The sequence below is a fragment of the Vigna unguiculata genome, chromosome 4 (assembly GCF_004118075.2).
Source record: "Vigna unguiculata cultivar IT97K-499-35 chromosome 4, ASM411807v1, whole genome shotgun sequence".
NCBI lineage: Eukaryota > Viridiplantae > Streptophyta > Magnoliopsida > Fabales > Fabaceae > Vigna > Vigna unguiculata.
The window spans coordinates 31642638-31665410 of NC_040282.1; the positions used below are offsets into that span (position 1 = coordinate 31642638).

Sequence of the window (22773 nt, forward strand, 5' to 3'; positions counted from 1 at the left end):
CTAGTGATTTTGGAGTGTTGAAGATGGGTAATGATGGTGAGTCTAAAGTGATTGGTGTTGGTGATGTTTGCCTGCAAACCAACATGGGAGTGCAGTTGTTGCTTAAAGGAGTCAAACATGCTCTGGATGTCCGTTTTAATTTAATCTCTGTGCAGTTGTTTGATGATTGTGGTTATGACAATCACTTCGGTTCTAGTAAATGGAAGCTCACTAAAGGTAACTTGGTTATGGCCAGAGGGGAGAAACAATCTAAATTGTATTGGACTAAAGCTTTGGTTGCTAAAGACAGTGTGAATGCTATGTATATGGAGGCATCTTTGTGGCACCGGAGGCTTGGTCATATAAGTGAGAAAGGGCTTAACTGCTTAGCTAAAAAGGATGTGCTTATGGGATTGAGAAATGCAGAATTGGAGAAATGTTCTCATTGCATGGCTGGTAAACAAACCAGAGTATCTTTTAAGAAGCATCCTCCCTCAAGGAAGTCAGAATTGCTTGAATTGGTGCATTCTGATGTTTGTGGCCCATTAAAGGTAAAGTCATTTAGTGGTGCACTTTACTTTGTTACTTTTATTGATGATTGTTCCAGGAAGCTATGGGTCTATGCTCTTCAGCGGAAAGGTCAAGTACTTGAAAAGTTCAAGGAATTTCATGCTATGGTTGAGAGGCAATCAGGCAAGAAGCTGAAATGCATCCGTAGTGATAATGGTGGTGAGTACCGTGGACCTTTTGATGTTTATTGCAGACAGCATGGTATTAGACACGAGAAGACTCCTCCTAAAACTCCTCAGTTGAATGGTCTAGCGGAGAGGATGAACAGGACCTTAGTTGAAAGGGTTACATGTATGCTTTCGGAAGCAAAGTTGCCTAAGCACTTTTGGGGAGAGGCATTGCTTGCAGCTGTGCATGTTATTAATCTCAGTCCCGCAGTTGCTTTGAATACTGAGGTGCCAGACAAAATTTGGTTTGGTAAGAATATTAGCTATGATCATTTGCGTGTCTTTGGTTGCAGGGCATTTGTTCATGTTCCTAAGGATGAAAGATCCAAGTTAGATAAAAAGACAAGGCAATGTATCTTTATTGGCTATGGTGAGGATGAATTTGGCTACAGGTTTTATGATCCTGTTGAGAAGAAGTTTGTTAGAAGCCGTGATGTACAATTCATGGAAGACCAGACCATTGAAGACATTGATAAGGTGGAGAAGACCACACCCGAGAAAGATAGTAATCTCACTGATGGTAATCCGATGAGGTTGCCCGCTCACATGGTGATGTTGATGATCAACAGTTTGGAAGTGGAGTAGAGGTTCCAATTGATGATGCTCAAGAGGAACATGATGATGATAACGATCTTGGTGATATACCTGAATCATCTCAAGTCCAACTCAGGAGGTCTAATAGACAGAAACAACCTTCTTCAAGGTATTCTTGTGATGAGTACATAACCTTGACTGACGGTGGAGAACCTGAGTGTTTTGAAGAGGCTTTGGATAGTGAAGAGAAGAAACAGTGGCTGGATACAATGCAAGATGAGATGAAATCTTTGCATGATAATCACACTTACGACTTGGTGAAATTGCCTAAGGGCAAAAGGGCATTGGAAACTAGGTGGATTTTCAGGGTGAAACAAGATTCAAATTCTACGCTTCCAAGGTACAAGGCCAGATTAGTGGTGAAAGGTTTCAGACAGAAAAAGGGTGTTGATTTCAATGAGATTTTCTCACCTGTGGTGAAAATGTCATCCATCAGAACTGTGCTAAGTTTAGCTGCTACTCTTGATTTGGAGGTTGAGCAGATGGATGTGAAGACAGCTTTCCTTCATGGTAATTTGGAGGAAGAGATATACATGAAGCAACCTGATGGTTTTCTTGTTGAAGGCAAGGAAGATTATGTGTGTAGACTAAGGAAGAGTCTATACGGTTTGAAGCAGGCTCCAAGGCAGTGGTATAAGAAGTTTGAGTCTTTTATGTGTGAGCAAGGTTACAAGAAGACTACTTCTAATCATTGTGTCTTTGTTAAAAGTTTTTCTAATGATGACTTTATTATCCTGTTATTATATGTTGATGACATGCTTATTGTTGGGAAAGATATTTCCAGAATTGACAGGTTAAAGAAGACACTTGGCGAGTCTTTTGCCATGAAAGACTTGGGAGCTGCTAAAAGGATTCTTGGGATACATATCTCACGTGATAGGAGAGAAAAGAAGATTTATCTATCACAAGAGCAATACATTAGGAAGGTGTTGCAGAGATTCCAGATGAAAAATGCTAAAGCTGTGAGTACTCCTCTTGCTACTCATTTTAAACTGAGTGTTAAACAGAGTCCTTCAAATGAAGTTGAGAAGACCAATATGAGTAGAGTTCCTTATGCATCTGCGGTGGGCAGTTTGATGTATGCGATGGTGTGTACAAGACCAGATATTGCACATGCTGTTGGTACAGTTAGTCGATTTTTGTCAAACCCAGGTAGAGAGCATTGGAATGCTGTGAAATGGATTTTGAGGTATCTTCATGGTACAGTTGATATGAAGCTTTGTTTTGGAGGTGATAAACCTACTTTGATGGGTTACTCAGACTCAGATATGGCTGGGGATATTGATTCCAGAAAGTCCACTTCGGGCTATTTGATAAAGTTTGCAGGGGGAGCTGTGGCTTGGCAATCAAGACTACAGAGGTGTGTAGCGTTGTCTACTACAGAGGCAGAGTTCATTGCTATTACTGAAGCATGCAAGGAGTTGTTATGGTTGAAGAAATTCTTGCAGGAGCTTGGTTTTAGGCAAGATAAGTATTCATTGTTCGTTGATAGCCAAAGTGCTATCCATCTTGGTAAGAATCCAACTTTTCATTCTAGATCCAAACATATTGATGTGAGGTATCATTGGATACGTGATGCTTTGGATGCTAAGTTGTTGGAGTTGGAAAAGGTTCATACAGATGATAATGGTGCTGATATGATGACTAAAGCATTGCCAAGAGGGAAGTTTGAAGTTTGTTGTGAGATCGCCGGTTTGGGGGTTCTCTCCACATAGTTGTGAGGGGGAGATTTGTTGGGTATTGGGCTCACTTCCTATGTGGAGAAAAGGCCCAAAACTTGAGAAGCCCATGTCTCACTTAACCTAGTGGAGAGGAGGCTATAAAATAAAGAGAGAGGCAGAACAATAGAGTCAGAACACACTGAAAGCCCTAACACATAGAGGGAGAGGTAGAGGGAAAATTCTGTTCACGTTTTTCACAGAGCTGTCACAGTAGAATCAGCGCTGCGGATTTGTTCACCGTTGGATCGGGCTGAAATTTTGACAGCAGGTTCGGAACTCATTGCTCTTCATTCTGACCGGTCGGATCTTTGATACGAGGTCTCAGTTGGGAGATATTAATTTCGCACGGCAGCAGTGATTTTTAGAGGTTTTCCTCTCTTGTTCTTCTCTATTTGAAAGCTTTGTTGCTTTGTTGATTGGTTGGGTGTTGGCACTAATTTGTGTTATTGATTGAGACTCTTTTGTACTCTTGTTGATCATAGTGAAGCTATTTCTTTGGTCTGGACGACTCGTGGTTTTTACCCTTGATTTGAGGGGTTTTCCACGTTAAAAATCTTGGTGCCTTTATTTGTGCTTTTGGTGATTTATTATTGCTGCTCTTTGATTATTGCTCCTCATATATTCTTGCAAGTTAGGGAAAATTATATCCGCTGCATTCTCTGGTATATTGTTTGTTATTGTTTTCCCCATCACAAACATACGTTCCCAACAATGGTTTCTGCAACAAAGGATCTTTTTTCTCCCACTCATCGTATTCATGCCATCTTAGAAGAAGCTCAATTATAAAGCAAGCATCAACTAGAATCATATTTAAGAAATCATGACTATTGTATATAATTCGGTCTGCATAACAAACTCGAATTTTTTCTTCCAAATCTTTAATTTTGGCAAGAAATTCCCTTACTGGTAGTTCTGTTCGATTTAGAAATCCTTTGAGATATTTAAGTTTAAGCTCTTCCATTCCCTCGTAATTGTTGTGATGATGATAAGGACCAATGGAAACAGTTTGAGGTGTGTAGGCTTTGGGATTATATTCACGAATATTTGGTGGTACCCTGTAAATGCATTGCGTATGGATTTCATCCATCTCTGGAAGTTTCACATTTTGAAGCTTCTCAGTCCATTCTCTGTCTAAAAGTTCTATTTCAATAGCTAGATCTTTCGATTCTCCTTCCATTTGGTTAAAACTCTGTAACTTAGACAAAAAAAATATAATAACTTATTCAAACTTTAGGATTTTGGAATCAATTTTTAAAATACTGTATGCCATAATTCAAAAGACTGTAATTAATATTTATATAAAACCAGTAGTTTAAAAGTTACTTCAGAGAAAGAAACCCTATTACTAACAACCAATTTAATGGTTTATTTATAAATTTCTTTAAAATTTTCATAGGGCGCAAAGATATTATATATGAAAAGGTAAATATAATATAACAGAAAAACATTGAGTTAATAGATTTTAAATATGATAGGGTATACCACAGTTAGGACAAGGCATGTAAAATAAATGTAATTTTGGTAAGGAAACAAGACTGGATAACAAAATATCGACTAAACATAACTACAAGCTATATTAAAGCCAATAATATATAACCTTTTACTAATTTATTTATATATTCATTAAATTTTTATTAAATAAAAAGTATAATTATTTCTAAAATGACTACTTAACATTTTACAATGATTTCAATTTCAAGATATAATTATTTATGAAATCTTTTAATTTATATTTAGTTATTTAAAAATATTGTAAATGTTGTGCTTTATCAGTTTTCATCTAAATAGAATAGATTATGCAAATAAAAAACTATAAGAATAATAAAACTAACTAGCACTTAGTTTCAAAAATTGTTAGACCAGATCCTATATAGTCATCGGATAATGGATAGTTCAACTTAATATCATCTGCGTCATATCGTTCAAAAAGAAAAAATAATTTTTAGTAAAGTTTTATTCTGCAGGGAAAGCTATTCTGATGAACAAGCTAAAGTGTTATTAAAAGTTAATAAAAATTGAGTAAAGCTCACGGGTGAAACCATGAACCCAAACCCATCATAGATCTGCGTTTCATGACACCAAATCCATCATTTTTTGGTCACAAATAATTCAACAAACACTCCAAAAACCATAACATATACATTACTCAAGAAATGGGTACTTACTTGCGGTTGGAGTAGCACAATAAAACTAGCAGTTTGAGTAGCACAATAAAACCTCCTTAACGCCAGAACACAACCAGTTTGAAGAGCAGAGAAAAGACGTTTCAACCTTACTTCTTAACCTTCAATGGTCACCACAAGATGATGGTGGAGTGAGGGCACGAATCTTAGTTGTTTCACTGTTTTCATCATTTGGGTTCTTTCTTAATCGTTCAAATTCTCCCCCAATTACTTATTTCCCGCTTAATTTGCCAATCTCTAGATGAACCAGCTACTCATCATAAATAAACAAGTCAAAAGGTTATATATTATTGGCTGATATTTTAATATAGATAGTAGTCACGTTTGGTGGATATATATATTTTATTATCTAGTCTCGTTTCGTACCTAAATTGTATTTATTTTAGGGTTAAATATGTTTTTAATACTTCAAATTTCAATAGAAATTTGGAATTAGTCTCTTTTCAAAAAATTTGATTAATTTAGTTTTTTATATTTAAAAATACGTGGATTTAATTCTTTTAACAAAATTTTGTTAAGTTTATCTGATGTTTCCGGTGTATTTCATGATAGTATTTGAATTGTTTACACCGTTTGACATATTTTCGCTTTAATATTAACTCAAATATTATCATAAAATACGTTTAAAATATTAAATAAACTTAACAAAATTTGGTAAGAATGACTAAATTCACGCATTTTTAAAAATAAAAGACTAAATTGATATAAAATTTTGAAAATAGACTAATTCCAAAATTTTCTTGAAGAACAGAAACCATATTTAACTCTTTATTTTATATGCCTTGTCCTAACTACGATAAACCCTGTAATATTTAAAATCTACTGTATCCAATGTCTTTCTGTTATTATGACCAAAATTCTTTTTATAATATCTATGCATGCGCCCTATAAAAATTTTAAATAAACTTATTGGAATAAACCATTAATTTGTTTGTTAATGTTTATAGGGGCCAAGCATAAAGTAGAGGAGGGAACGAAGCAAAAACGGACAATAGAAGGTAAGGAAGTTGGTGAAAGGGAGAGACCACCTTGTCGATAACTAAAAAATATTTGGTGTTTATGATGTTTTAAAACTTTCCAGTGTCTGATGTACTTTTTGGTATTTCGATACCAGAATTTTATAAATATAGTTCATTACTTATCTATATACCAGTTGGTATCCATGAATATATTAGAAGATATTCATCATCTCTCTGTTGTAGCTTTCTTCACTTATTTTTGCAGTTTGTTATCCTGCACGTTTTGATAATTTGATTTTCAAAGCTGGTTTTCGCTTGGGTCCAAATTACAGGACTTCAAAAATAATATAATTTTAAATTTCATATTTACTTCTAAAAAGCACTTTATATCACTCTAATTATAAAGTCTTTCAAATTTCAAAAATAAATTAACTTCTGAAATCGACTTTATATTATTCTAACTAAAGTCTTTTTCTAAGTTTTATTGGCATGTGCAGCCACACATTGTTTCTAGCCCCGAGGACATTATTATAACTATACTAAGAGCCAATTGGTTGACAATGGATCCATACAATTAATCTAAGGCCATCTTTCCAAGAACTTCACAATAAAATTTGAGACATAAAACTTTTACTGTTAGATAAAGATACCATTCATATGATATAACATAATATAATAATATAATACGTTATATAATTATAATGATACATAAAAAAATAGAAAAGAAAGAACTATGAACTTCGATTTTTTACTTTAAAGAATACCTATCAAAGTTACAACTTGTGTATCAAATCTGGGTTCCACGCAGAGTTTAATGAAAACACAAGTATTCATTCTCAGTATTGTAAGGCCCAGTTTGATTTCTGCCCTAATGTTTAAGGGCTGGCCTTAATCTGTTGGGCCTAAGGGGCTGATCCATAGGGTGCTAAGGCCCTAAAGCTGCTAGAGTTTCCATTTCTGATTCATTCTTGCAAAAACAAAACCCTAGGCACTGTCCCTCTCCCTAGAAGCTCTGCAAGGGTTTGATCCTACGCCCCTTTCAAGCCAACCAAACCTCATTCTCCTGTCACCTCTTGAGTCCGTTGTTGAAGTTGTTGGGTTCGTTGAGTCGGGTGTCAAAATTGTTGCAAAACCCTTTCCAGGTAAGGGAAGCTTGAGCTTATGGTTGCCTGTAATTTATGTATGCTTCCGAGTATGAATCATATGCGTGATGTATGCTTATGGTTGATTGTGTGATAGTGGTGAATACATGATTTCTATTGATGTTGCGTGTTGTGTTTTCGCGTGCGTGCAGTGGTGGGCACTATCTTTCTCGCCCAGGCGAGCGTGTCTCGCCCAGGCGAGCGTGTCTCGCCCAAGCGAGACTAACAGAGGCTCGCCCAGGCTTTTGTGTGCAAACTATCGCCTAGGCAACTGATTTCCATTTTTTAGCGAGGCGTGATCTCGCCTAGGCGAGGGTGGACTCGCCTGAGCGAGAATCCGCAGGGGCTGCTGTTCGAAGACTCGAGCTCTCACCTAGGCGAGGAGGAGCTCGCTTGAGCGAGAGGACCTCTTGCCTGAACGAGACTGAGGCAGCTTGGTGCTAAGGTGTGAATGGCCCACTAGTATGGTTGCTTGTTGTATGAATTGGGAAGTATGAAATATATGAATTGTTGTTTATGCATGATGTTGGTATTATGGGGACTTCCTGATTGGTTGGTGAAACATGTACGATGTGTGAGTAGGGGTAATTCCACGACTCTTGTAGTGAGAGCTCATGGTGGTGCCTCATCAATTGGACGTAATCCCATGGACCCTCCTAATGAGAGTCCCTAGTGGTGCCTCCCCTTTTGGACTTAATTCCATGAACCTCGTGGTGAGAGTTCGTGGTGGTGTCTACACAACAGGACGTAATTCCACGAAGATGATGTGGTGGTGCCTCACGGCCAGGATGTAATTCCACGAAGGCCACGTGGTGGTGCCTCTTGTAAGGGTGTAATTCTGCGAAGGCCTCGTGGTGACGCCTCACTGCTAGGACAGAATTCCATTGTTTTGTGGTGATGCCTCATTACGCGTATTCGGATTGTCTAGTTTGGAATGGTAGGGTTTCAGCAACTCCTGTGTGGTTCCATGATCTATGCTTGCCTATGTGTGTTGCTTGTTGCGTGTTATGATGTAATTATCTAGTGCTCTAGCTTACCCTTTCGCTGGTTTGCATGATTGTGTGTGGTTTTCCCCCTTTGCAATGATCATCAATTCTATTGATGTGAGCAGATGTGAGAACCCTTGACAGTGGCAATGATAGTAGAGATGCAGTAGCTTGAGGGTCATGGATGGATATTGGGCCCACTGTGGGACCCATCTGGGAAGGAGTTTCATTAGTTATGATGGTCTTGTCTATACAAGGCCTAGAACTTTATTTCTTTTGCCCATGTACGTTTGTTTGGGCCGTGTGGAGCCTTTTTCATGTAATCTAGGTATACTTGGCGCACTGTACACCTTTATACTCTAAACCATGTACTCTCTGATTATTCATGTATGTGATGTTTTATTAATTTGAGGTTATCCAGTTTTTGGGATATTACATTTATGGTATCAAAGCGGTCGATCCTTAGGTCTGTGGACTGGGTGTCCGCTTAGCTTTCTCTGTGTCTTTTTGAGTATTCTTCGCTAATTCTTGTCTTATCGCGCCTGACCAAGTGATTTCCTGTGTGTTAGTGAATTATGGCACCGTCTCGTAGGACCCCGCAATCTTCCCAGTGTGATGTGCCAGATATCGCCAGAGCGATTGAGGCAATGGTGGCAGCTGACGCAGCAAAGTACGGCAATGATGCAACAGCATGAAGCATCAATGCAGCGTCAGGCGGCAGCACTAGAGCAGCAACAATTGGTGATGCAGCAAATGGAGGTTGCGAGGGTGGCTGCGGAGGACACTCACAAACAGCATATGGAGGTTCTCCGCCAGCTGGAGGAGGATAGGGTAGCTGCCCCTGCTTTTGGCCTGAAGCCACAACCAACGGCCAGGGAGTGGAGTCTGGAGGACTTTTTGAAACACCACCCAGTGAAGTTTGGGGGTAAGACCAGTCCGGATGCAGCAGATCAGTGGCTGAAAGATCTGGAGAGAATATTTGATGCCAAGATGTGTCCCGATGAGAGTAGACTGGCTTTCGCGGTGTATATGTTCACGGGTGAGGCTGAGCATTGGTGGGTCAGCATGAAGTCCATGATGGAGGAGAGTCAGGAAGCAGTTACTTGGGAGGTCTTTAGGAGGAAATTTCTCTCCGAGTACTTCCCCGACAGCGTCAAATATGCCAAAGAGGTGGAGTTCCTACAGTTAACTCAAGGGAACAAGTCTGTGGCTGAGTATGCGAAAAAGTTTAAGCATCTAAGTCGTTTTTATACTATGCCACTGGATGAAGAGTGGCGATGCAGGAAGTTCGAGAATGGCCTCCGTGGAGACCTCCGTCTGATGGTGGCCCCGCTATCCATCAAGGATTTTGCAGCCTTGGTAGAGAAGGCTATGGTAATGGAGAAGATGAAGGTGGAGGTGGAGACTCAGCTATTTGGTAGATGCTCGGGGCCTACAGAAAAGGTTGCATCTTCAATTATCAAAATTTTCAAGTTCTTCATTTCCTTGAAGGCTTTTCCATCCCATTGCACCTGTACGTTGTTGTACTCTTCAAGCTTTATGAATTCTATTCTATCAGATCCCTTCCATGCCAAAAAGAAGAGTTTAACCACAAAATCGATAAATTAATATTAAATATAGCATGTATTCAACAAAATCGATAAATTAATACATGGATTTATCGAGAAAAAATTGCAGAGATGTTTTTAATATCAACATACCGTATTTTCTTCCAAAACATGAACAATGTCTTGGTCAAACCATAATCTACTACGTCTTCCTGGCTCAAGTGTTGATTCCTGCCTTACAATCTCTCTACCTGTGTCTCGAATTAGGTCATGAATCCTCACAAAACCAAAAGAATCAATCTTTATCAGAGATTTGTCAACCAGCACTCTCAAACCATCTTCTACATGAAAGCCATGCGCTTTTAGCATTGGTGTGACATTGCCCAGTTCATAGGTATTGAAGAAACAAGCAATGTCTAGGAAAATTCCCTTCTCATTTTCTTCCAAACCATCATAGCTTACTTTTAGTATTTCATGAATCTTCTGATGAGGAATACTTTCATATTTATCTAATGCAGAATTGCACTCATCTAAGCTTTTTCCAAATAAGTGGGATCCTATAACTTCCAGAGCCAACGGAAGGCCACACGCGTAAGAAACTGCACGCTTGGAAATACTCATGTATGGTGGACCAACTTTACCACTTCTGAAGGCATGCAAGTTAAACAATTCCAAAGCTTTTTCAAAATGTAATGGTTTAACCTCATATAAGTTAACCACCCCATGAGCATCTAGCAAGTGCTTGTCTCTTGTAGTGATGATGATTATACTTCCAGAGCCAAACCAATCACATCCCCCAGCAAGTGCCTTTAACTGCTTTAATTTGTCAACATCATCAAGAACTAGAAGGACCTTCTTCTGTTGAAGTCTCTGTTTTATTAATGGTATTCCTCTATTGACATCTCCCACTTTGATATCTTCCCCCTTGAGAATCTGAGAAAGTAGTATTTCTTGGAGTTGGACAATCTCGTTCTTATTAACTGCCTTTTCTCTAATGTCAGGTAGAAAACACGAACCTTCATAATGCCAAAAAATAATGTTATAGACAGCACGAGCAGTGGTGGTTTTACCAATACCCCCGATACCATAAATTCCTATCATGTTGACATCCGACCCATCTCCGAGGAGAGATTTCACTCCTTTCACTGCATACTCCAGCCCAATTGGATTATCAGCAACATGTAAAGGGATGTAATTTATCTTTTCAGATATCTCTTCAACAATCTTTCTGATAAACTCATATTCTGGTTGATACCTATACATAATAAGAAAACATGTGAACTAAAGCATATTCGTGTTTAGTTCCTTCATTTCAATCACAGAAATATTTGCCTCCAACTCTCAAATTTTATAGATCAAGATCCATGTACGATTTATTTCACTTTCCTTCCCTATCAGTATTAATATGAAAATTATCAGCAAAAATAGGGTTTATAATTTATATAACAAAAACAGGCTAAATTGCGTGATAAAAGGATAGTATGAAATACCAATATTTGCAATGCCAGCCTGATAGATTAGCTGCTTCATGTAAAGCCTTCCTCCATTTTTGTACCTTCTCGGTGTCAGCGTCGTTGTGGAACTTAGCTTCGTGTTTTGACAGTGCTTCTGCATAAGTTCCAGTATGATGTCGAACTTCTGATGGATCCACTCCATAAAATATTGGATAAATGGATCGACCTTCTTCCTTGGCGCCTTCAAGGATCTTTACAAGTTCATTTAAGCAATAGGTTGAAGATGCATAGCTTTCGGAGAAGACAACGATGGAAATCATTGAATTTTGAATTGCGTGGAAAAGAGCGGGTGTAATTTCTTCCCCTCTTCTAAGACCATCCTGGTCGATGAAAGTACGGATCCCCTTTTGGCACAAGGAATGGTAAAGATTATTAGTAAACTGGAAACGAGTGTCTTCACCCCTAAAACTTAGAAAGACATCATAAATCCATGTACGCCTGGGGGAAGACAATGATGATGAGATTCTTTGTGCCATGATCTAAGAACTTCAAAAGTACTACGAGATGAGAATCTAGTAAAACAAGGTTGTGATCGGTGAGGAGCAATTAGCATGTCGTTGCATTATATTTCACATGAAGATCTGGTGGGTGAATGCAGTATTTTTAAATGTCAAAGATGCTGCAAAAAATTCTTTGACTATATTATCTCATGTATAAACGCGTGAATGGATGAGGACACGGATTCATTGACTTCATCGAAGGAACTAACATGATGAATTTTCTTGTTTTACGTTATAGATTTCGCTTTTTCAATAAAAGAAATTGCACGAGTTACTGTGAAAGAAACTTGTATGAGTGTTGTGAAAGAAACTTGTATGAGTGTGCATATATAATTGTCAGACAATTTCTAAGGGTTATCGAAGGGAACAACTTGTTGATAATATATACTAACCTACACACATGTACGAAAGCGCTTGTGTACGTATTTTGTAAATATGAATAATAGTATATTAATAGGTATAACGTTTGTGTATGTATTTTGTAAATATGAATGATAATATACTAATAGGTGATAATGTTATTAAGTTAATATATAAAATAAATTTATATTTATTAAAAATAAAGTGAAAATTGAAAAATTAATTATTGATAAATTAAAAAAAAAGATAAACAATGTTATAAAAAATAGGAAAAAGTAACCATTAATTTTAAAAAGTTTAATAAATAATTATATTGTAAAGGGTATAATTAGTATTATAAAATATGGACAAAAAGAAAATATTTTTATATATTGCTATAGATGATGTGGTTAAAGAACAAAGATGATGACTTTTTTAAAAGGTGCATAGTCTTATTAAATTATCAAACATTTATGTGATACAAATAATTTCAAACTAATTTAATTAATAAATAATTGAAAATACTAAAAATTAATAAGTAATTAGTAAATTAAAAGAGTATGTAAAATACATAAATTCTAACCTGTAACGTATTTGATGTTATTTTAACTGTGCATCCATCCAAACTTTCAAATGACAGTAAGTGATATGTCGTGCTATTTCTATAGAAAAATGTTAATATTGATCTTTTTAGTCTTTCAACATCAGTTTTAGAATGAAGATTAGATGGGTTGCAATTGAAAGGGTAGTTTTTAAGATCGATTGTAACCACTACCGATGTTAAAATTGACACAATCACATCATTACCATGGATTAATCTTAAAAACAATGTTGAAAAGAGATCTCTATTTTGGAGGCAGCAATACACTTGAAATTTTATCAAGGAAATATCTTGTAAATAAAATTAAAAGTGATTATTACAAGATCACAAGTATTGTGGCTTTATTTTTCATTTCTATTTTTTATATTTAAATAAGTACGAGTGCTTGTATATTGTTATCATTCCTAAAAATTTATAGGTTAAATCATTTCAGATGTTCCTATTCTTGTAGCGAAATCTTAAGTAGGTCTCTCCATTTTTATTTGATTCAATTAAGTTCCTATTTTTGAAAATTCGTTGTAATCAGTTCCTTTCTATTAGTTGTACAGTAGAGGTGTTAATTATGTGTCACGTGTCAACATGTGGTTTTTTTAATTTTTTTTAATTTCTATTTTTTTTATAATTTTTAAAAAAAAATTTAAAATTGTCACGTGTCAATCTGACATTGTGTCACGTGGCAGAGATAATGTGATGTGGCAGTGGCAGTGCCACGTATCACTATTGGATGTGAAAAGTCTCAATGTAGTACCTGTATTTGTTATCTTGTCTCAATTTGGTCCCAATTTTTTTAAAACTAAATCAATTTCATCCCGATATCAACATTAATTTTTATATAAATTCTACAATGATATTTTTATTATAATTGATATTTTTAACAAAATTAAGTTTATTTAAATGTATATTTTGCATTGAACTTTATTAAAATATATTTAACCCTTTTCTTTTTTGAAAGAATTATTAAAATGATTTAATATGAGTTTTAATTTTGTTTAATTTTTCAATTATTTTATTTATATAAAACATTTCAATTATCTTCAAATGGTTTTTATATTAAATAATAAACTTAATTGATCTTTTAGTTCTCGTGATTCAATTTGGTTTTCTATTTTTTTTTTCAATTAAGTAATCGTATTTGTAAAAGTGGTATAATTAAGTCATTTCCATTAGATTGGCATTAACAATGTGTTCGTACATTCTAGGTGTCAAATGTAGTATTTTAAATTTTTTTAAACTAAAAAAAATGTCACGTGTTAGGTCATTGTCATGCCATTGTCTTGTATTCCGTTTAGTTCTTGTATATTTGAAATATTGACTCAATTGAGTTCCAATTTATTTTTTAGTGGAGCAATTTTGTCCTTCTCAATTTATTTTTTAATGGAGCAATTTTGTCGAAACCAAATTAGTAATTAATCTTAAGTTTAATTATATCATTGGTCCCTATTTTTGGGTCAAAATATCAATTTAGTCCCTCTTTTTTAGTCATCTCAATTAGGTCCCTAATTTAGTTAAAATGTCTTAAAGTTGTCCTTTTTATTAGTTTTGTGTAAAAGTCGTTAATTGAAAAGTTACCTAACATAGTTGACCGTACTCAAACAGTGACAAGGACCAAAAATCAGTGACATGACAGAAAATAAGAAAGATGATTTAAGAATTAAAAATAAATTGAAATTAGGATTTGTAAGTGGACCGTAACAATTCCCAACCTACTGAATTTGAGAACAATCTGATCCATATCATTCTGTTGTTTCACTCTTTACAAGATCTCTGGTGGGTTTTTCCTATTATGAGATGAGAGGGGAGACACTTCAACTTTTGCTAAAACCATATCATTCCTCCGGCAAAATGTATTGGTTCTTTTCCTTTCTTTACTTGTATAGCTCAGGCATTTGAAAACGTATTGGATTTACCCAACTAGAACAACGTCCTAGTGCCATGGTTCCATTTGCATAGCCATTAATGTTGTAAGTCCATGGCTCATTCAGTGTAACCCAATGCTTAACTCTATCTCCAAATGCCTTGAAGCAAACGTCCGCATAATCCCGAAAATCCTTGCTGAAGATTAATACAAAAGTGTTTGATCAACAAAACTAGCCATTGAATTTTCCAAGAGTGCAGAAATTAATACTTTGGAATCAAAACTCACAATATGAGAGGACTAAGGAAGCCACCATATTCATCTTCTAAAGCTTGGGGAAGATCACAATGGAAAAGAGTCACCAATGGTTTTATACCTGCAAAGGTTCATGTTTAATTGTCATACACCATTGATAATAACTGAAGAATGTGGGATTAAGAAAACTGAGTTTGAACATTACCATTAGCCAATTGTTCGTTGATGACATTGTTGTAATAGTCAATCCCTTCTTGGTTTATACCTCTGCTAAGCTTTCCATCTGTGTATTGTTTGTAAAAATCAAATTTTATATTGTCAAACTAAAATCTTAAGTCAAATTTAATCTAAAATGATCATTGTTCAGCATTTTGACTTGGTAGTATCCTGGACCAAGAAATCGAGAATCTGTATGAATCCAAGTTCATATTCTTCATAAATTTAGCATCTTCCTGTAAAATTTATGTGTAATGTATATGTTATTATATTGCACCAACGATTAAAATAAAAGCAAACACAATACTCGATATAGTAAATTATACATGAAATTATAATTCCTTTTAAGATATTAACCAAACCATAGACAAAAGATAACAAGTTAAATATCTGGAAAAAAAAAATTTTATACCCGGATATTTATGGGTGAAAGTATCCCACACACTTGGTCCTCTACCACCTTCTTTTGCACCACCTTCGAACTATATTACATTTTACGAGGAAAACATAATTAAGACCATGTCTTATCAGTGAAATGAATAGATACATTAAGTACTAATTAGTAGTTGATTATTCTATCTCATTATACTTAATTAATACCTGCTATGATGAGGACCCAACCCCAAAGATGAAACCTGGTAGGAAACTATTAAAAGTATAATGCAAATTCTAGAAGAATCTAGAAAAATATAAGATAGAGTTGTTGGAATGTAAAGAAACTTCTAGAGTATTGGAGAAAAGCCTAGGATAGAAAGAAAAATCAAGAACATTCAACTATGTAGAAAAATCTAGAAGTATTTGCATTAGTTCTAGCTAGGAGTTTCTAGAATAATCTATGGGTCTATAAATACCCATGTATGCTACCATTTTGTAATATGAAGAACAACTAACACAACATTCAATACAACTACTCTCAACTATAAAATACACTTCTCCAACTACTACTTTCACACTCTATTATCTACACATTTTCTCTATCCCTTCAACTATCCCCTTCACAACCTCAAAATACTAACAGTGGTACCAGAGCTACGTTCGATCATTTATTGGGCGTAGAAAAATTACTCTATTACTCCCAAAACCTTCCTTCTATACCTCCAAAAGAAGAGAGTTTTTTCTCTTAACCTATGGCTTCTAACATTGTTCACTTTTCTTCAGGCCCCCTACCAGTTTTTACCGGTGAAAATTTTGACCACTGGAAACTCAAACTAAAGACATATTTTATCTCACAAAAATTGTGGGATATTGTTCAATATGGTTATACAAAACCAAATAATATTGAGACTCTATCTGAGGAGGAACGAAAAAAGCTAGAAGATTCTGAACAAAAGGATGCCCAAGCATTGTTTGTTCTTCAACAAGCTATTGGAGAAAATATTGCCAGGAGGATCATGGATGCAGAAACTGCAAAAAGGGCATGGGATATTTTGGAAGAAGAATTTGAAGGCAATGAACAGGTACGCTCCGTTAAACTGCACTATCTAAGAAGAGAATTTGAGACCATCAGAATGAAGGAATCTGAGACCATTGAAGAATATTATGGAAGAATAAAAGAAATAGTGAATAAAATGAAGTTATATGGAAAAGAAATTAAGAAAAAAAGAGTGGTAGAAAAAATTCTTATCACTCTCACAGAAAAATATGATTCCATAGTAGCTTCCATAGAAACTTCCTCGGATCCATCTTCTCTATCGATAAGTAAATTAGTTGGTCTCCTTGGAGCGCACGAAGCAAGATTAAATAATCGTGCTGATACAAATTCAGTCGAAAATGTCTTCCAATCAAAGCTCAAATTACAACCCAAAAGGAGAGAAGAAGAAGAAAAGAAAAATATTGAAGAATATTCTAGAAGCAAAGATTCTAGAAATTTCTCTGGAAGCAAGAAAGATAAATATCCTCCGTGTGGCATTTGCAATAAGTCAAGTCATGCAGAAAAAGACTGTTGGCATCGTGGGAAGCCAATATGTCATTATTGCAAGAAGCCTGGTCATGTGGAGAAGTATTGTCGTAATAAAAATAAGCATCAAGCAAACTTTGCTGAAGAACATAATCAGGAGCAACGTTTATTCTATGCTAATCAAGAATCTCATAGTGGAGAAGGAAACTGGTACTTGGACAGTGGATGCAGCAATCACATGGCCAAAGATCAAAGCATCTTCAAAGACATTGATAAATCTATCAATGTCAAAGTTCGACTTGGAAATGGCGCCACAGTGGAGTCTCAAGGCAAAGGAACTGTCATGGTGGAGACAAAGAAAGGTACAAAATTCATCAAGGATGTTTTACTAGTTCCCAATCTTAAAGAAAATCTTTTAAGTATTGGCCAAATGATGGAGAATGGGTATTCTCTTCACTTTGAGAAAGATACATGCAAAATTTATGACAATAGAAGGTTAGAAATTGGTGAAGTAAAAATGGAGAAGAGAAATAGAAGCTTTCCCACAAGCTTCAAACCTAGAACCAATATTGCCATGAAGGCGGAAATTGATGACTCATGGCTTTGGCATAGGAGATTTAGCCACTTCAACACACATGCCTTAAAGCTTCTATATCAGAAAAACATGATGAGGGATCTTCCTTACTTGAAGGAGAATAATGAATCATGCAAAGGATCTCTTCTCGGCAAGCAACACCGATTACCATTCTCAACAGACAAAGCATGGAGAGCAAAAGACTTACTAGAATTAATCCACACCGATGTTTGTGGACCAATGAGGACGCCTTCACATCACAACAACAGGTACTTCATCCTCTTCATTGATGACTTCTCTAGAATGACATGGGTCTATTTCTTAAAGGCAAAGTCAAAAGTCTTCGAAATATTCAAGAAATTCAAGGCTCTTGTCGAGAAACAAAGTGAAAAACAGATAAAAGTACTTAGAAGTGATCGTGAAAAAGAGTACATATCTCGTGAGTTTGACAAATTCTGCGAAGATGAAGGCATAGAACGACAACTTACAGTCACATATACTCCACAACAAAATGGTGTTTCAGAGAGAAAGAATCGCACAGTCATGGAGATGGCGAGATCAATGTTGAAGGAGAAAGGACTACCAAATACATTCTGGGCAGAAGCAGTCTACACTGCGGTCTACCTACTAAATAGATGTCCTACTAAAGCAGTTCAAGACAAAACTCCAATCGAAGCCTGGAGTGGTAAGAAACCATCAGCTAAACATCTAAGAGTATTTGGATTTGTTTGCTATATTCATGTTCCAGACCAAAAGAGACACAAACTAGAAGACAAGACCGTACGAGGCATCTTCTTGGGATATAGTACACAATCCAAAGGTTATAGAGTCTATAATCTTCAAACAAAGAAGTTAACTATCAGCAGAGACATTGAAGTAGATGAAAGCGCTACTTGGAACTGGGAAGAGGAACAAATTGAAAGGAAGACAATATACATGCCCAACAATCAACCAACTACAAGCCAAGAAGATAATGATCAAGATACCATTATAACTCCAGAATCTCCTACAACTCCAACATCAATTCAAGATCAAGAAGAATCATCGCCTGAATCCACTCCGAGACGAATCAGATCTCTAACAGACATCTATCAATCTTGCAACTTGGCCATACTAGAGCCTGGAACCTTTGAAGAGGCTGTAAAACAAGAAGAATGGGTCAAGGCAATGAAAGAAGAGATAAAGACAATAGAGAAAAATAACACTTGGGAGCTAGCAGACTGTCCAAAAGATAAAGATATCATCGGAGTTAAGTGGGTCTTCAAGACAAAGTTAAACCCTGATGGTACCATACACAAACACAAGGCAAGGTTGGTAGCTAAGGGTTATTCACAACAACCTGGAGTAGACTACAATGAGACATTTGCTCTAGTTGCTCGACTAGACACAATAAGAACTCTAATAGCCCTTGCAGCACAAAAAGGATGGAGCATCTACCAATTAGACGTCAAGTCTGCATTCCTCAATGGTGTTCTTGAAGAAGAGATCTATATAGAGCAACCACCAGGATTTGTGGTTAAAGGCCAAGAAACCAAAGTGTTGAGATTGAAGAAAGCTTTATATGGCCTAAAACAAGCTCCTCGTGCATGGTACAGCAGAATCGATCAATATTTCACCAATCAAGGATTCAGGAGGAGCAAGAGTGAGCCTACACTATACATCAAGACACAAGGTCAGTATAATCTTTTACTCTCTCAATATGTAGATGATCTTATTTTCTCGGCATAGAGGTAAGTCAAAGAGATGATGGAATATTCATCTCACAAAAGAAATATACAGAAGATTTGCTGAAGAAATTTAAGATGTACGGGTGCAAACCTGTAAGGACATCACTAGTGACGAATGAGAAACTACAAAAGGTGGATGGAGCACCAGAAGCCGATGCATCTCGATACAGGAGTCTAGTTGGAAGTCTACTTTATCTGACGGCTACATGACCAGATATCATGTTCGCTACTAGTCTCTTATCAAGATTCATGTAAAATCCAAGCCAAATACATCTTGGCGTAGGCAAAAGAATTTTAAGATATCTACAAGGAACCAAAGAGCACGGTATATGGTACAAAACCACAGGCAATCCAACATTGCTTGGTTATACTGATAGTGATTGGGCAGGGTCAGTGGACGACATGAAGAGCACGTCAGGCTATGCTTTCTCACTTGGATCAGGAATATTCTCTTGGGCGTCAAAGAAGCAAGCCACAGTTGCTCAATCAACCGCTGAAGCAGAATATGTGGCAGCCACTGAAGCAACAAGTCAGGCTATATGGCTTCGAAGAATACTCAAAGATATCGGAGAAAAACAAAGTGGCCCTACTACAATTAATTGTGACAATAAATCAACCATTGCAATGACAAAGAATCCTATGCATCACAATAGAACAAAACATATAGCAATTAAATACCACTTCATAAGAGAAGCGGAAACAAATATGAAGATACGACTTGAGTACTGTCCGACAGAAGATCAAATTGCAGATATCTTCACAAAGGCTTTACCAAGACCAAGATTTGAACTACTACGCACTATGCTTGAAGTTACCGAATTTGCATCAAGGAGGAGTATTAAAAGTATAATGCAAATTCTAGAAGAATCTAGAAAAATATAAGATAAAGTTGTTGAAATGTAAAAAAACTTCTAGAGTATTGGAGAAAAGCCTAGGATAGAAAGAAAAATCAAGAACATTCGACTATGTAAAAAAATCTAGAAGTATTTGCATTAGTTCTAGCTAGGAGTTTCTAGAATAATCTATGGGTCTATAAATACCCATGTATGCTACCATTTTGTAATATGAAGAACGACTAACACAACATTCAATACAACTACTCTCAACTACAAAATACACTTCTCCAACTACTACTTTCACACTCTATTATCTACACATTTTCTCTATCCCTTCAACTATCCCCTTCACAACCTCAAAATACTAATAGAAACTATCCCGATTCAGATAAGCAACATCTATAATAGGATCAATTGCATCAGTTTCTATGCAATTAACATTTGTTTTGCTGATTACAAGAACAAAAGTTCCTGTCACAAATGTAGTTTTCCCCACAAATCCAGCATCATCAGGAAATGTTCCTGCCACTACAAATCCCCAACCTCAACCACCTCCTGCAAACACTAATGCTCCAGCCATTCAGGGGCAGAGTTGGTGTGTGGCAAAGCAAGGATCCTGAACCTTCTCTTCAAGCACCACTAGACTATGCTTGTGGAATGGGTGGGTCAGATTGTTCTCAAATTCAGCAGGGTAGGAATTATTAGGGTGGGAATTATTACGGTCCATTTACAAACCCAAATTTCAATTTATTTTTAATTCTTAAATCATCTTTCTTTTTTGCTGCCACGTGATTTATGGTTCTTACCACTATTTCAGTATTAGTCAATGTCAAGTCATTGTTTAATTAATGACGTTTACAAAAATTTAACAGAAAGGACAATTTTAAGACATTTTAATTAAATTAAGAACCTAATTGAAATGGTTAAAAAAAGAGAAATCAAATTGAGATTTTGATCCAAAAATAGGGACTAAGAGTATAATTAAACCTTAATCTTAATTACAACTTATATATACATGTTAAAATAATTTTTTAAAATTTATATACCAAATCACTCCACCTACATATTCAAATTAATTATATTTTTTACATTTTAAATTTCAATAAAAATAAATCTCTATTTTAAACTTATAATTTTTAAAAAATATTAAAAATGCAAATGTAAATTGGCAATTGTCATATTAACACTAGTGCAGAATTCCCATTTTACCTCGCCTTATATGCTTCGGTTGGCCAGGAACCGAAGCATATAATGGCGCGGTGGCATTTTTGCAATTACAGCCAAGTTTTAGGCCTCGGTTCTCCAAATACCCGAAGCCAAAGAGGGGTATAGGCCGCGGTTCGCTCAAAACCGGTGCCAAAGAGGTGTTTAGGCCTCGGTCCATCAAGACCCGAAGCCAAAAAGTGGCTGGAAGTCAGGGTATAGGCCTCGGTCCAAGGAGAACCGGTGCCAAAAGGGGTCAATGGCTTCGGTTCTTCTAACAACCGAAGCCATAGGGTTTATTTAGGGTTCGAAAATCGCGAACCCTCTTCTTCCTCCCCGCGCCAGCCTCTACAACTCTCTCTCTCTCTCTCCTCCCCAACTCCCCGGAGTTTGTCTTCACCTTCATGGCGGTCTCCATGCTCGGCGTCGTCGCCACCACCGCCAACCCCTCCTACACCGCCGCCGAACTCGCCAAGTAACTGGACGTCTCCAACGCCAAGCTCGTCGTCACGCTCTCCACCCACGTCCACAAGCTCAACAACCAGCAAGCGCAGCACCACTTCTTCAAGGTGGCAACCGTCGACGACCCACCGGAGAATTGCTGGGCTTTCCCGGAGGGCGACGAGAGCGAGGTTCCGGAGGGCGCTGCCGTTTTCGTCGGGGACGACGGGGCTGGCGAAGGGGGTGATTCTGACGCACAAGAGTTTGGTAACCAGCGTGGCGCAACAGATAGAGGGAGAGAACCCGCACATGTACCTGAAAGAAGAGGACGTTGTGCTGTGCGTGCTTCCTCTGTTTCACGTGTTCGCCATGCACATCGTGATGATGTGCGGGATGAGAACGGGGAGCGCTATTTTGCCGATCCAGAAGTTTGAGATGAGGGCGCTGCTGGAGGCGATTCAGAAACACAGGGTGACGGTGGCGATACTGGTGCCGTCGCTGGTGGTGGCGCTTACGACGAACACGGCGGTGGAGAAGTACGATTTGAGTTCGATACGGTTGGTTATGTTCGGGGCTGCGCCGCTGGGGCTACAGGCGGAAGAGGCTCTGAGTTTTTTTTTTTTTAAAAAAGAAACCCATATGGCCTCGGGTGCATCCAAAACCGAGGCCAAAAGGGTATCGAAAAAATCCCATATGGCCTCGGGTGGAACGTAAAACCGAGGCAGAAGGGGACTCTATGGCTTCGGTTCTTAACCGAGGCAAAAAGCTATGACCTTTTGGCCTCGCCCCAATATGCTTCGGTTCCCGAACCGGTGCAGAATATTGAAAACAACCGCTGCCAAAGGCCCTTTCTGCACTGGTGTAAAAATCTTAAAATTTAAAAATTATAATTGTCATCTTCCATTTACATTCTTTAAAATGGGTATTTCTTTTAATTTAGATTGAAAATTAAATTGGAAGGAAAAAT

The 22773-nt window shown here is 36.9% G+C and overlaps 2 protein-coding genes across 2 annotated transcripts; both read right to left on the reverse strand.

Moving 5' to 3' along the window:
- Positions 1-8656: 8656 nt before the first annotated feature.
- On the reverse strand, positions 8657-11977 carry LOC114181124 (TMV resistance protein N-like). The gene is made up of 3 exons (XM_028067479.1): positions 11339-11977; positions 10002-11103; positions 8657-9863 (listed from the first exon to the last, which is right to left on the reverse strand). The coding sequence occupies exons 1-3, from the start codon at positions 11836-11838 to the stop codon at positions 9708-9710; spliced, it is 1758 nt and encodes a 585-aa protein (XP_027923280.1). The 5' UTR covers positions 11839-11977; the 3' UTR covers positions 8657-9707.
- Positions 11978-14445: 2468 nt separating this feature from the next.
- On the reverse strand, positions 14446-15378 carry LOC114181029 (cyanogenic beta-glucosidase-like). The gene is made up of 4 exons (XM_028067347.1): positions 15289-15378; positions 15118-15195; positions 14946-15033; positions 14446-14854 (listed from the first exon to the last, which is right to left on the reverse strand). The coding sequence occupies exons 1-4, from the start codon at positions 15347-15349 to the stop codon at positions 14668-14670; spliced, it is 414 nt and encodes a 137-aa protein (XP_027923148.1). The 5' UTR covers positions 15350-15378; the 3' UTR covers positions 14446-14667.
- Between the last annotated feature and the right edge of the window lie 7395 nt (positions 15379-22773).